At 31.0% G+C, this 16,479-nt stretch overlaps 1 protein-coding gene across 3 annotated transcripts; it reads right to left on the reverse strand.

The window, feature by feature from the left end:
• Positions 1-1,480: 1,480 nt before the first annotated feature.
• Positions 1,481-15,087, reverse strand: LOC103492210 (nucleoside hydrolase 3-like). Of its 3 annotated transcripts, none has more exons than XM_008452491.3 (12): positions 14,784-15,087; positions 12,067-12,246; positions 10,727-10,831; positions 9,196-9,501; positions 8,452-8,628; positions 8,027-8,317; positions 6,977-7,099; positions 6,043-6,240; positions 5,045-5,298; positions 3,913-4,114; positions 2,719-3,021; positions 1,481-2,219 (listed from the first exon to the last, which is right to left on the reverse strand). In XM_008452491.3, exons 1-12 carry the CDS (start codon positions 15,030-15,032, stop codon positions 1,959-1,961), a joined length of 2,649 nt encoding a protein of 882 aa, XP_008450713.2. In that variant the 5' UTR covers positions 15,033-15,087; the 3' UTR covers positions 1,481-1,958. The 3 variants fall into 3 exon arrangements, with proteins under 3 accessions (XP_008450713.2, XP_016900935.2, XP_050937243.1); XM_017045446.2 differs by lacking the exon at positions 14,784-15,087 and adding an exon at positions 13,126-13,592; XM_051081286.1 differs by lacking the exons at positions 9,196-9,501; positions 10,727-10,831; positions 12,067-12,246; positions 14,784-15,087 and adding an exon at positions 8,781-8,935.
• Between the last annotated feature and the right edge of the window lie 1,392 nt (positions 15,088-16,479).

Below are 16,479 nucleotides of genomic sequence, written 5' to 3' on the forward strand. Positions count from 1 at the left end.
TATCAAAAGATTTAAAATCAAGATTTATTGTTTGTAGATACAATAGAGAGCTCAGGTTGGTTATTTATTAACACTTTATATAAAAAAAATACTTAAAAGAACAAAAATTCAACAAAATATTATATTTTGTCCGATTTATCATTTTTTACAATTTCTCTTAAATTTTCTTTTTACTTCTTTTTTTTTATAAATTTATTGATATTATAAAGTTTTATTTGTTATTTAATTGTTAGTTTACAAATTTTAATATTTTATAATATATATAAAATATAATATATGAAGAACTATATATGTATATAAATATATATAAGAGAAATAAATAAATACTTGCATTTTTCATACTTGAAAATTTTGTCATGAGATCAAAAATTTTGGAGAAAATATATATAAGAAATGGAGGAAATTGTCATTAAAAAATTGAAACAATTATAAATAGTTTCAATATTTTGTTATTTTCGAAAATATCAAAGAAAATGTTTATTTAATGGAAGTAATAATTGATAAAGTAAAACAATAAATTCATTCATGTAACTTCATAGTAGATATATAATAACATTAGAATAAAAAGTATTGTATTTTGTGAAAAAATAATTAGAACTACGAGATTTCATGTATATTGCATGTGTTTTGTAACTAGAATAGATAATAAGCGTCGAAAACAACTCTAAACACAAGCACTCTGTGAGTAAGTGAATATGATGAGAGCATAATTTTATTTTATTTCACGAAAAAAAAAAAGGCATGACAGTTTGTTCTTTTTCATGGTCCATTTCAACACGTGCAAAACACATTGTGTATTTGACAAATCGAGAGTTGAATCGATCAAATCACCAATCTAAGCAACTTGATCAAATTTTTTTGAAGGAGTGTTGGTTTAATTTGTTCTATTTCCTTCGCCAACTCATCTATTTGGTTCTAGTTTTGTACAAAAATGGAGCCAAACTAAACCACCTTAGTTATGGATATATCGAATACTATAGATCATGTACAAAATATGTGACATTAGATTACACATTCATCTAATTGTTTCTTTCCAACCCACAAATAAACCGATACCCAAAACTCTCATTGAAATAATTATAAAGAAAAGCCTCTCTTAGTGTATCAAAAAAAATTTGTAATTGAATACACTTGTTTCTTTTGTACCCATATCAATATAATGATCCTATTTTGATTGTTGTCCATGCCTAACATTAGAAAATGAAATAATCGGAAATCTCAAGTAATTGAACAAACCAACTAAAATAGCTAAAGTGGTAATAAACCTCATCAGTAACAATTTTCTAACTTTGTGATATTGGACAAAATTGCATATTAAGTGTGATATATAACTGCAATACATAATAAGTCATTATCTCGTATGAACTGAATTAGAATATACATACATGTATGTATATTTCTTATATATATAAACAGTTTCATTGATATCTTATATGAAAATGAGGTAAATGAAGATGAGTGCATTCAGTATTACTCATAATTAAAGAAAGATGGAAACTAAAATTTAAATTTTGTGCTATATACTTGTAGATTTAAAAAATACACCGGTAGATTTACAAAAATACTAATGGTTTTTTTCTTTTTTTTTTCTTTGCTATTCTTGCAACTACCTCAAGTGAAAATTCATTGATTTGCTTAACACTTTAAATACCGTGGGGTCCTATTAGACACAAAAATGAAAATTCCTTCAACTACACTAATCAAACTTGTTGTTTAACCTAAAATTAACTCACTTGACTATAACACTAAAGAGATCATTCTTTTTTTTCTTCTCATATTTCCTTTGTCATATAACTAACTAAGCAAGCTTTGAGAAGAGTCACATAAGCATGGTCAGAACTCAGAAGGGCTTTTTTTTTTTTTTTTTTCTTGTGTAGCTATTTATCATTGAGCTCCATATGTACATTCTTCATCACATTTCCTTGCAAAATCAGTACTTAAGCACTCCAGAGCATTTTCTAGCTTTCAAAACTTGCAATAACAGCAGTTTGCTTTTCATCAGCCAATGCATTTGCAAGATCTTCATAAACTGCAAGTGGTTCTATACTTTCCAAAACTCTCACCCACTTCCCTTTCTTCCCATCTATAATTGTTTGCCCTACTTTTGATTCACCTCCATTTGAGATTACCTTGAGAGGCTTGAAGCTGAATGTTTGCTTCAAATTCAAATGTTTTCCAGCCAAGCTCACTGCACCAACGACTTCTCCTAAGAACATATCCTGTTAAAAGAAAATGTTAGAAAATTTGTCCAATTTATTTATGTTCTTTTGTCATTCACATCATATCATACCAAATCTTCTAGCATTTCTCCAATTGATACGTCAAATCTTTTAGAGGATAAATGAAATAGGAACTCGTGATTGAAAAATGTAATCGAACCATTATAAAGTTGAGAGATGTGATTGAAACTGTTAAGTGTTAGTTTAGAGACTGAATTAGTAATTTAATATTTTTAGGAAAGAAAACAACCAAAAACCCATCTAGCACACTCCTAGTGTTTTCTCTTCTTAAACTATGGTTCTCAACCGAGGATGAAAGTTTTATGTCTAAAAAACCTACAATGCAGCAGATTGATTATAAATGCATATTCGACATGAAAAAATCCATAAGATGTCAAAGAGCTAGCAGAGATAAAGAAACTTAAGAAACTACTTCCTAATTGACCAATGTAAAAAGCAGATTCGTTAGGGAATAATCAAGTTAATTAAGCAACTTTACCACATGATGGTATTGATGATGCTTCTGCTTAAGGTCATATAGCCTGTAGAGTAGACGTCGAGAGAACCATGCTTCGGGTGTTCTGTTTCTGAACTTCAACTTTTTGAGGATCTTGTAAAAAGAACTTACTCTACGTTGCACGTTCAATGGGATAAGCGTGATGTTCAATCCTGAGCCAAAAACCAAATCTGCAGCTATAGGGTCCAGAAAGAAGTTGAATTCTGAATACTCATTTGAAGGTATAGTGAACAAATTTCCCTTGTCTACCCCATAACTAATGTGTCCTCCAGTTATATATACCTCCTGCAACAACAAATAATCAAGACAATATTTTGGTTACTATTAAACTTGTTCTTGGTTTCTAGAACCTTCATTTATTATATATTTTATGTTTCAATGTGCATTTTTAATCGCTAACGACACTCTTTTACACTTTTGACCTATTATAAGTTTAATTTTGCATGATGCTTCAAGTTTTTGGATTAATTGATTAATAGACCACTTAGCATTGATAGAAGGTTGAGGTCATAAACTTTTATACAATGACTATAACAGTTTCAATATACATGATCTTGTGTTTAAAGTGACATTTTTTAGTACCAAAAGTAAAAGCATATGAATTTCCACTTGTGTCTAAAAAACAAATACAGAATTTTGTAATACTTCACACTTCAAATATTCATTTCACACCATTCAAAACAAAGATTTTAGAATCATAGGCTAAACTTGGAACAATCTTTTTCCTAAGAAACTGGCAAGTTCTGACCATAACATTTTAGTAGGCTAAGCATAATAGTTAATAACTTAATACAGTACTCACTCTTCCAGAAAGGGGGAAAAAGCTTAATACGTACACTAATTAGACATGAAAAAGCATAAACTGTCATGCACCAAGATTTTCCACAAGAAACGTAGATACTATATGATCATGTTCTTCAATTTGGGTACTCAAATCCAGTGAACTTGCTAATTTTTTCACATCTATAAAGCGATACTAATGCAATAAAATACATGGAATAAATTATTGCAAGCCACAGCTTGGAGACTAAATTGTTACTTCCTTAAAGTTCAAGGACCAAAAGTGTTTTTTAACCCAATAAAAGAATGTTTTCACTGCACAGCTTGTCATCACACCATCAATCCTCAATGATAAATAATATGCCTATGCAATAATTAAAGGTTACCATTGTTTACCTCAATCCTTGCGCTCATGGCTTTATGATGTATGATTTTAGCGAGATTCGTCAAAGGTCCGCTGGTTAAAACAGTAATTTTTGCATCCAGATCTAGAGTTCGTAAAACGTCTTTCCAAACATCAAGTGCAGACATTTGTCTGAGTTCAGGGTGATCAGTATCTCTAAATGCTCCAAACTTCACTGAATTTTCAGCTGTATATCTGAACAGGAAAAGGGATGGGAAATTGGTTTTGTTCAAAATTGGGTCAGTTGTGCTGTAGCAATGTTGCATGTACTTGAAGAAAATCATCCATTAAGATCTGCACAGCAAATGATTTTCTACATATAATCATCATATATAAATGACTATGTTCCATTTCTATTGAAAACTAGAACAAATGGTTAACCAATGTCATTTTATTTTATGGTAATCATGGTATTGAGCCCCATTTTACTTATCCATAAATGGATCTGCACACCCTAGTAAGTCTCAGTTCTGAGTGACACCAAAACCTTTTATTCTTTCCACTTGATCATTTGAACCCATAGGTCTACCAAATATTGCAAGAGGTTTGAGCTAGGCTGTTAGATGGAACTTAAAGTAAGTGTAGAGGATTTCTGAGAGTAATGCTTTTAAGTGAAGTGTTTTCCTGTAAATAATTTGAAAATAACCATTGATTAAGGGTTTGTTTGGAATAGTCTTCTAAAGATTCCTTTTTTTTTTTTCAAAAAATTTTTAAGCAATTAGAAAATCATATTAAGCAGGACCTAAGTAAGTTCTCTAAAAAGCGCTTTATAACAATTTTAGATGTTTCTACAATTTCTAAAAGCACTTTTTGTTCAACTTAACCAAATGGCAAGAAAATATTGAAAAATGCATTTAACTAGCCAAAAGCATTTTCACTCTCCACAAAGTCATTCCAAACTCATACTTAAAACACCTAAGACAACGTGTGGGAATTATCTACTACCAAACAATCATCAAATCATGGTTAATTTGAGCATACACCGTGACTAGTTAAATACATACTCTCGACCATCAATCCCGATGCTCCCAATCTCACACACTATGAACTAGGAAAAGAAGAAAAACAACCATCCAACCATCAGAAGAAGTTATATCAAGTTATATGCATTCTAAAAAGAAATACCTTCTAGGACTACGAGGTAAGTCTCGAGCAAATCCATAAAGTGTATCCGAGTCCAAGAAGCCTCCACTACCAAGAGGAATGGCCTTGGTATACTTGCAGTCTCCAATAGGAGGAAACAATGGATGTTCTTCTCCAATGGCAAATAAATCTCCAAGACCAACTGAAATGTCGTCACGTCCCATCATATGTAATACATCATATACAACATCTATTGTCGCAGCCGTTGCCCATCCATTTGGGCTGATTATAATTCCCTGGAAAATGGTGCGTTAACACTTATAATAACAAAAGAAAGAGAAGCAGTCATGCCTTAGCTACAAGTGAGGAGGTAAACACAGACAACTATTGAAATAGATTTGAAGTTCTCTTTGAAATACACACAATTCTTGGCCTTTGCAAATGAACACTTCTACTAAAAGTAGAAGCTATAGGATCATCTTGATTGGTTTTATAAGATCATCCAATAAAGTCTACATTAAGATTTGCATAAACATCCTACACATTCATAGCTTTTTTTTTTTTTTTTTGCACTTTTTCTAATATGTATGCTTATTTCCTAACACTTTTCTCGGTTTTGTGATGAACTCTCGGTCTTTTTTAAAGCATAGCTAAATTTTAAAAGCTAAGGTCTTGTTTGATAACGTTTGGATTTATATTTTTTAAATTACAACTATTGGTTTCTTTTGTTTTGTTGTTTACATCTTAAGAGTGTTATCAAAATCCAAGCCACGACTTAAAACTAAAAACAAGTAGTTGGTAAAAAGTAAAAGCTTATTTTTGTGATCAAAATTTGTCTAAGAATTCAAATGTTTATTTAGGAGAGATGAAAACAAGATTAAGAAATTGCGAGAGGAAGCATAATTTTGAAAACTAAATGGTTGTCAAACGAGGTCTAAAAAATAAAATAGTTTATAGAAACTTCTTTTTTGTTTTTAAAATCTGGGTAAAGTTGTAAAGTGTTTTCAAAACATGAAAAACCAAGTAAAATAGCACCATACCTTTAGATTGATGATTTCAATGGGCGTCTTCAAGAGATAGAGAAGCGTGAGAAAATCTCCTGTGCTCATATCCATGTCAAAAATAACTGGTTTTCCTAGTAATCTCTTCCCAAAATTTGGTCTATATAATACTTCCCTGTATTTAGGAAACTGAGCTCTAAAATCAAACCTCCCCGTCTGTCGTGGACTATTAAGAACCTGCATTTTTTATATAAACATTTCACTGAGAGAGTAAACAGGGTAGAAATTTTGAGGGCAAAAATGCTAGAACTATCAAGCATCAAAGTTTTAGTTCAGTTGTACGTAAGTATTTGGGGAAATATTATTATGGTTATTACAAGCATATCAGTCATTAGATAGTAAGTTTGTTAGGACTCTAAGTTATAGATAGAGGGAGTGGGTTGGGAGGAACTGTGTGAAGAATTTTGTGGGTTTTCCTTTGGAAAATTTGGTGGATAGACTAATCCTCTCGAAAGGCTAGATATTCTTGTAACTTTCTTATGTAATTATAGTATATTTTCGTACATTTCCATATTTGAGTGTTCTTGAGTTTTAGGAGGTATCCCTAACACTATACTAGAAAAATCCAACACTTTCTTGCACATAATCTGATCATTTTGTACATAAAAGAAAAATACTAGGGATACCTTGAAGCATATTTAAACATTTCATGCAATCAACACCAGGGATACCTTTTATGGTGCTTTCCCATTCATTTAATTGTTTAAAGCCATTAACTATGAAACAAGAGACCAATGAATTAAATTGTTCCCCATGCTAAACAAAAGGAGCAACTTCCTCATGCAGACGTATAAAGTGATAAGTACCAATCTAATAAGATTGTAGTTTGTAAGATAATTGAGTGAAAAGGACAAACTAAATGTAAGCATAAAAAATAATAAATTGACAAAATAAAACTTTTTGTCAGGCTTACATCCAGGAAGCTTATATAAAATGCTTTATTAATTGAGCTGTTGGTGTCAATAGTTGATTTAGCTTCCACAGCAACTAGAACTTGAACTGATTCCGAGCCATCTGCTTCCTTTGTATAACCATCCTATCAGCATTTTGTGGAACTCGTTTACACATGTCTAGTAATGAAAAATACGAACTTCTACTAAAATTTCATAATTGTTTAAAAGAAAATTCATCAGCAACAAAAACATAAAGCCATCAGACTTTATCAACTTGTTTTTAAATCTAAACTTCTAGACGTCTATATTCAGAGACATTTGGCTACAGAATGAATTACAGAAATAATACGTTTTATTTTTTTATTTTTTTATTTTTGATAAATGGAGGATCCAGTCCATGCAATGTTCTCAAGGCCCACTTGTTTCTCCCACTCCTTTGCCAACTTCAAGAAATAAGAACATTTCACTGCTCAATAACTATTTGAGTTTTGCGTTATGAAAATTACATTTATAAACAATACTTCTACATGTGGATTTTTTATCTTCTTTTTAAGGACGTTTTCTAAATCATAGCTTTAAATATGTATTTTTGCTTTTGAAATTCAAAGGTTCCCTTTGGAAAGATGAACACAATTAGAAAGAATGTGTAAAAAGAAGAACAACTTTCAGGGGAAAGAAAAAACAAATGGTTATCAAATGAATTTTCACTTGAGAGCTTGAACCCAGAACCGGGGCCAATCCTTGGAAGCTGCACTACCACTATTTTGTAATCCAACAAATTATATTTAGCACAAAACCATAAAATAGTTTTTTGTGATTGAAGAGTATGCCATAAGTTTCTTAAGTTAGACCCTATAATTTATTGCAATTTCAACCTACTTCCTAAAAAGTAGAAATTTACTTCTTAGCTGCAACAAATCTTCTATGAAGACCTTAACAGACAATTCCAAATATGCTAACATATGAAATACTTTCTTGTACATATATGATTAAAAAAAGTTGCTCTCTATTATAAAAAATAAATAGTAGAATAAATAAAAATTTGCTCGAAACTTTTAAAGGCAGCATACCTGACATTTCCCTTTTCCTGTTGAAGCAAGGCAGAATGGATCGAGCATTCCTGTCTGAACATGACCACTATGCACCCCATTCTTTTGGAAACCAAATGTTGAGAGCAAACGTCCATTAACAAATGGATTTGATCCATCAGAGATCCCATATGGTTCGTTCGATGTAACAATTGTGAGATTTAGATATTCCATCTTCGAAAAAGCATTAATTCCGATTCCGCCCCCTCTGTGCAAATTATACATTTGGGACAAAGCTACACCAACCATAAAAGAATCCCACATCGAATACATCTGTAAAAATAGTAAGTCACTACAATGAACATGTTAAATTTGTGATTATTATTTTATCTTAGCTTGAGAAGCTATAAAAATCAGACATCTTTCTAAGTGAAAGATAATTAAATCAATCAGTTACAGAAGATTACCTCGAAAAATCCACTGCTAGGCCAAGTGTCGCGAGCCATTTTCAACGACTGGAAACAATATTTGGCCTCATAAGTGTTTTGTCTCTGTTCAAATGCCAAAAATACTTCCTTATTCACAGGAATGGTACTTGTTGCATCCAGAGGAACGAGTGTAACAGGAATTCCAGAATGTAATACCTGAGAAGCAACACTGTAATATCAGACGCATATTCCAATATTACACAAAAGAAAATCTGGCCACAAGCACTTCTCACTAAAAAGGTTCCTTTTTGGAAGTATCTGAAGCGTTCTATCAAAAAAATCAAAAGCATCTCAAAGTGAGAACATACGGAGTGTTTTTTCGGCCCAAGTGATTGATAGCCAAGCACTCAAAAAACGTAGAACTAATTATCAATGCACTCGATATATAATGGCAATATACAAAACTCAACTAGCAAAGGATATATGATAAACAAAATGAAGAAAGAAAAACAAAGAGAGAGTTTCAATATGCGAGATCCATATCTCTACACAAGTTCTAATGTCCTATTGCAAGTAGTGGCATGTTAACTTGTAGCAAAAGCATTGACAAAAAGATTAATTAAGTTTCTCTATTTCCTTATTTAGCTGCACTCTATGTTGAGTTATCTCATTTAAAGATATGATTTAGAACATTTGACACATAACATTCATCATCATATGCAGATTGTTCCATAGATTAAAAATTAATAATCAACTGATAACAACAGTAAAAGTAGAAGTTACTGTGTAGGCAGCAAAAGGGTCTCCAAATATATTGAACTCGGCATATGGATTTGTATTTGGAGGCCACAAGTTCCCAATATTGCTGCATGTCTTCCCATGAGAACTCTCTGAGCAAATTTCTCTAATAGCACCACCCATGGCATAAACATGCTTTATATTTTTCTTCAAATGAGGATTTGACAGAAGAAATATAGCCAAGTTTGTATGAGCTCCCATAAGAAAAACTGCAGTAGGCCCTGCAGATATTGCATCTTTCATAACCTGCTGTGCAGTCGGCTGCTTCATAGGAATATATCTTCTCTTACCCTGTCAAGTATCAACATAGAAAAAAGGGGGCACTTGAAATAAAACAAGATTTGAATTTCTGTTTGAATAATGAGGTAATTAATCAAAAGCACAGTGGATTGCAAAATTGTTGAAAATCAGCCAAGTCTTATCAGTCTAGAATAAGTTATTGTTACTTTAGTCTTTTAGGCTTGTTTCCAGTTTGAACTTTGTACTTCTCAGTGTTTCTATTTTATCCTTATACTTACCTTAAATCTCTAAAAAATCATTTAATCCATGCGAAATGTTGATAGTTTTCTTAAGAGGCACATTTTCTTCCGATGCCAAGTCATTCTACTTCTTTATTGGGTCCAAAGGAAAGATTCTACATAAGATAAATATTAAATGTTTGGCGATACCATGGAAGCATGTAGGAGATTTAACAAAAATATAGACCAAATAAGAAAAAAAAAGTTAAACTGGGGGACTACAATATTGAAACTAGTACAAACTATCAACAAATAAGTGTGGCTGAATTTTATAGCTTGGATCAAGTTCTATGGTATTAAAAGTTTTGATTTAATCTTCGTGGTTTGTGCTTAGTTTCAATTCAGTCTATGGTATGAGATCAGTTTCAAATTTCAATTTGGTTACAATAATTTGGTTTGACCTCACAACTTGTCCCAAAATTGTGTTTCTCACTTAAACAACCTACCTAAATTCTTTGAAATTTTTTTCTCAGCCTTAAACCACTATACAATCAACTAACACAATCAACCAAATGTAAAATTGTCATGTGCAAAATATTTGTCAACGTGGTAATGTGTGAACAAACCATAGAAAAAACACAAACTGAAAAATTTTAAATTATATTTGTATTTATATCTATGTTACTTATGCTATTTACTTACGATTTAATAATAAACCAGTCTCTTCCTTCGCCCGTAAACATAGCTAACACACTGTTGATTGTTAAATCCTCGTATCGATTTCCCCACAGCTTACATTTGCTTGCTTTATTTGTTTATTGATTTCTTAACACCATAGACTATATTGAAACTAAACCAAAATTATAGAGATCAAACTCAAACTAAGCTCAAAGCATAGAGACTAAACCAATTGAACGAAATAAGTAATTTGAAGTTCATGGAGCAAGTTAAATCAAAGATGTGCAAGGCAAAAACAAGTACAACAAAGGAATCATATCTGAAGTGGAAATGAGTTGGTCTATTGAATTGAAGAAAGAAGAAAATGGAAAGAGCAGTACCTGAGGAAGAAAGTATTTACGTAAACCAAAATTGGTATTGGCATTGAGACGTCCTCCCACTGGAATGGCTTGCCTGTATCTGCATTGCCCGGCCGTCGACACGCCCTGTCCAAACCAACCACCCCCCACCGCCCCATTTCAGTTTTGCTCAACCAAAGAAAAAGTATCAACAAATTCAATACTTCCCAGTCATATTAACATAATCTTAGTGGCCCGTAATTCTGTAATTCGTGTACCAATATATATATATGTATGTATGCATATCAACATTTTTTGTTGATCTTTAATGAATACTATTCTTGAGAGTGATATTGGTTGGTTGGAATTATTTGAAAAAAAAACGACCCCAAACCGATCATAGTCAATTTAGTAAAGTGTCAAAGTGACCTCGAAATCGATGAGTAAGGGTTGGTTGGGTTGGTTTAACACTTAAAAATAATTTGAAACTTTCCGAAACCAACCCCGACCTTCCCTTCTCGTTTTTTGATCGAACGACTTCGATTTGATCAGTTGGTTCGGAATTTCGGTTTATCATATTCACTCCTAGTCGGAGGGTCTAGTTTTAATATTTATATAAAGTTTTATTGCCCAACTTTTACAATTAAAAAAATTAAGGATGAAAAATATAAGTTATAACTACCGCTATAGAAAAAGTATAGTGATAGTTGCAATTATACTTGTCTGTGGTTCGAATCCTTCTACCTTAGTTGATGTTCTAAAAAGAATTGCAATTATACTTGTCTGTGGTTCGAATCCTTCTACCTTAGTTGATGTTCTAAAAAGAATTGCAATTATACTTGTCTGTGGTTCGAATCCTTCTACCTTAGTTGATGTTCTAAAAAGAATTGCAATTATACTTCAAGTGCAAGAATTAAACCCTCAAACTTGTACGCATGTTAAAATTCTATATTTAAACTTACATTTCATAGAAATTGCTAGAAATGTATTACATCATGGATCAATTTTTTTTCTTTCATAAATTAGGAATCCTATTTCCCAAATCTAATAGTCTAAACTAAAGCATGATATACCGAAAAATCGAACCAACCGACTAAGTTCAGTTATTCAGAAACAAGAGGGGTCGATTTCGAAAAGTTTTAAACCAAGAATTTCCAAGAAGTCTTTGTAAGTATTAGAAACGACCCGAGAGACCCTTGCTCATCAAGGTCAAAGTTGGTTTGAACATTTACTAAACTGACTATGGTTGTTTCGATGGCGATTTTGTCAAAAATCTGATTCCAACCGACCAATGATCACCTCTAAACTTAACATTAGTGTATTTTGAAAAAAAAAAAAGAAAAAGAAATGGGTAATGGGGTATGGGGGTTAGGTTAATTAACCTGATCAATGAGTGGAAGGTAACCACCAAGATTAGGGGAAATAGTGGCGTCAGGGGAAATGCCGCCATCTCCGCCGACACCAACTGGGATGTCGTCTCGCCCCATCATGAACAACATGTCGTACAAATGGTTCACCGCATGTCCCGCGTCGCTCCATCCATTCCCGTTTATTGTTATTCCCTACAACATAATTAAGTTATTAACCAAACCAACACCAACCATATTAATATTATATTAATATACTTAAAATTTATATTAATAACAAACTTTTTCTTATACTAAAAATTGATATTTAGTGAGAAATAAAAATTGAGATTTAGTTTAATATTTTTTTTTTACCTTTTCAATTATTAATTTTACTTGAATTTTTTAGGGATATAATAATTTGGATATTAATAACAATAAAAAAATAGAAATTGTGATTTCATGGGATGAAACCTAAAAGTGGTAAAAGGGGATGGGGTCTTCAATAAATGAGGAAATTGGTCTTTTTCCCCTTTGTTTGTACCAAATAAAGGAGGTATGTTTTTTTTTTTTAAAATAAATAAATAAATAAAAATGTTTTTTTAAAAGAAATTTACATAATTTTTTTTTTAAAAAAAAGTAATTTGTTTAAAATTTAGTGTAATTATGTAAATGAAAGGTCGAACGTTTCATCCCAAACATGAAAAATCATGTCAATTATCATCGAGCTAAGCTCATTTTGCTTTATATTTTTCATTTTATTATTATTTTATTTTATAATTTAAATTTGTACTCGACATTTTAAACTTAAAAAATAAAAATTGTTTCTCGTCTCTCGCTGCTTCTCCCTTCTCCCTCCGTCTTCTCTCGTCATATATCTCTTGTAATTTTGAGTTTACTTCCATTCACCATTATAAAATAAAAAATGTTTAATAAAGAAAAATATAACTCGACATAATTTGAATAATATGTTAGTGATTATTGCATTAACTTTTTTTATTTTAAGAATGACATAAAAAGAGATATATCTTATTGGATTATCCAAACCTAATACGATCATGTGTATATGCATGTTTGACGAAACTACACGTTTACCTGGAGATGAAAGAGTGAAAAAGATTGCTTGAGAAGGTATAAGAGACCAAGGACATCATCGGTATCAACGTCTGTATCTACCAGAATCCTCATACGAGAATAAAAATAATGATTTTCCAACCAAACCATTGATCCCAACGTCACAACCAAACCTACAATAACACATATCAACAAACTCTTCCAAAAGTAATTTCGTCTTGATATTCTCCTCACCATCATCTTCACCATCATCTGCATCTTCATCTCCATCTCGATCTCCATTGCCATGTTATTAGTGAAACCAAAACCCAAATCTCTCTTCTTTATAATTTTACTTCCACCACCCTCTATTTATATAAAATTGCAAAAATATCCTTTTGACATTGTTTGGTAATTTTTGTCACCAGAGACATTGCTGTATATATATGTACTATTCATGATGATCACTTGAAGGGTTGATGATGGATTCTTTGAAATTTTTCTAACCTTTTTTGAAAGGATAAGAACTCCCATTAATCCTTTGATCCATATATATGTTTGGATGGTAGAAATTAAATGTAATTATTTGGGTTTATATATGTATATATATTTAACAATCCCCACTTTTTTGATCGGGTTTGATAAAAAGTAGTTAACAATACAAAAAATTTAGTAGTGAAATGATTGTTTTTAGATTTAAGTTTCAAACTACTAAAGATTATAAAGCAAGCAAATGATTTATCGAACGAATTTTTGTTTTTTGGTTTTTCTTTTTAAATGGAATGGGTTATTAAGTTTCGTAAGCGACATTTTTTAATACATTTTAATAGATTTTTTTAAAAAACGAAACAAAAATTTGAACGGTAATTAAATAGAATAGTTTTTCAAATTTGGAAACTTAGCCCTATCGATCAAGCCTTTTTAGCCATTTCCTCAAGGAGTCAAGCTACTTATCTTCTCCTTAAGACACACTAGCTCCACGATATCGATCTCGACCATTACTTAATGACGTTCTATGTTCTAATTCCAAGGGATATAATTGAGTTTTAACATTTTAAATTGTTTAAGTTGGAAATTTTATTTGAAATTTTGAGGGATATAAATTTGGATATTGATGAAGATGATAAAGAAATAGAAATTGTAATTTCATGGGAAGAATCCAATTAAAAGTAGTAAATGTTATTTTTTAAAAGAAAATTACACACAAAGATTTAAAAAAGGGTTAAAACATATTTAATTTCTCTGATTTTGTTTGAGAAAATTACTTTTTAAGATCTTAATCCTCGGGAAGTGACCATCTCGAAGATTAAATATTACTAGAACTAAGCTCACTTTGATTTATATTTTTTATTTATTACTTTATAATTTTAATTCTCGGTTGGCATTTTAAAATTAAAAAATAAAAATAAAATTCGCTTTCATCTCCCACTACTCCTCCCTTCACTCTCCACCCTCCCTCGTCATCTTTAACTTTCTATTATACTCCTTCAATTTTCTTCCTTTCAAGCATTTAATAAAAAGGAATATAACTCAACAGAAAAAAGATTGTTATATACATTAATTTTTTTAGATGAATTTAAATGTGCAACTCCTTTTAATTTAAGAGAACATAAAAAGAGACATACCTATCGTATCTTCTTGAATCTAAACCTAGTTAATACGATCGTGTATATGCATGTTTTACAAAACTGTAAATTTACCTGGAGATGAAAGAGGGAAGAAGGTTGCTTGAGAAGGTAGAACAGAGCAAAGATATCATCGGCATCAGCGTCAGTATCGACGAGAATTCTCGTAGGAGAATTAAAAGATGAAGAATTTGCCAACCAAACCATTGATCCCAACATCACAACCAAACCAACAACTCCACATATCAACCAACTCTTCAAAACATTTCCTTTTGATATCCTCATCATCATCATCATCTTCTTCTTCATCATCTCCATCACCATGTCAGTGGAACTACCAACCCCAAATGATCTCTCTTCTAATTTTACTTCCACCAACCTCTCTATATATATATATATACATACACTCTCTTGACATTATTTTGGTATGTTTGGTCACTTGAGTTATTGTTGTATTTATCTACTGTATATTCATAATCAACTTAGAATGTTGATGATGGATTCTTTGAACTTTTCCCCTCATTATCAAACATTTCTCACTGTATATGACTTTTTTTTTTTTGGAAGGATAAGAACTCTCCAATTAATCCTCTATATATGCCATGTGTTTGGATGGTTCAAATTAATTTTCATTTTTGGGATTATATATTTAACAATCCCCACTTTCTTGGTGGAGTTTGAGTAATATATATTTTTATTTTATTTTATTTTATTTAAATTCTATTAAGTTTTCAATAATAATTAATATGTACTTACTGCCTAAAATTATAATATTTATTATTGAAGGTTAAATTTTCATACTTCTGAAATTTAAAAAGAAAAAAAAAAAGAATGAAGTTGGTGAAAGAAAAAAAAATACAAATACATACATATATGTATATATACATATATGTGTGTGTGTGTATATATATATATATATATATATGTGTATATATTTGAATTTAGATTAATTATATTTTGATAAAATTAAGAAATTAGAAGGGATTATTATTTGAGGTCAAAAACAAGAGTCCTCCATGCATTTTATTTATGAACTATTAAATGGTAGGTTAATCTCATGTCTTTCTTTGTCTTTTTATATATATATTTTTTGTGCTTTTGTTATTAGCATTGGTGGGATGGAAAGTTAAACTTCAAAACTCGAAACAAATTTATAGAACGATTATCCTTTTAGTTTTTTTGAAAATTAAACCATTTTTTTTATTTTCTTACCATGGTTTTTATTTTCTATAAGTAAAATATAGTTGAATTCTTAGCCAAATTTCGAATTTCAAAAACTATTTTTTAAAACTACTTTTTAAAAATTAGGTTAGGTTTTCGAAAAGATTGATAAAAAGAATAGTTAACAATATTTAAGAAATTCAGTGGTGGGATGATTGTTAATAGACTTTAAGTTTCAAACTACTAGAAACCAAAATTTGAACACTTAATTAAATAAAATAGTTTTTAAAATTTTTGTTTTTGAAATTTGTAATTTGGCTAAGAACTTGCCCTATCAGTCATGCCTTTTTTAGCCATTTCCTTGAGGAGTCGAGCTACTTACTTTCTTCTCAAACTACACTAACTAGCTCAGCGATATCCGTCTCGACCATTACTTTATGACATTCTATATATTCTAGTTCTAGCTTGGTCATGTCCTTAGCTAAAGAAAAAAGGAAAGCCCATTTGAGGTCGAAGACCAAAGTTCGATTTCACGACATATGGAAAAGGGTTTTTTTTTGTTCTGTTATTTCCAACGGTCGCTCTTTGTGGGGGGCTAAAAAAGAGGTTC

The sequence above is a fragment of the Cucumis melo genome, chromosome 2, assembly GCF_025177605.1.
Source record: "Cucumis melo cultivar AY chromosome 2, USDA_Cmelo_AY_1.0, whole genome shotgun sequence".
In the NCBI taxonomy this organism is placed as follows: Eukaryota; Viridiplantae; Streptophyta; class Magnoliopsida; order Cucurbitales; family Cucurbitaceae; genus Cucumis; species Cucumis melo.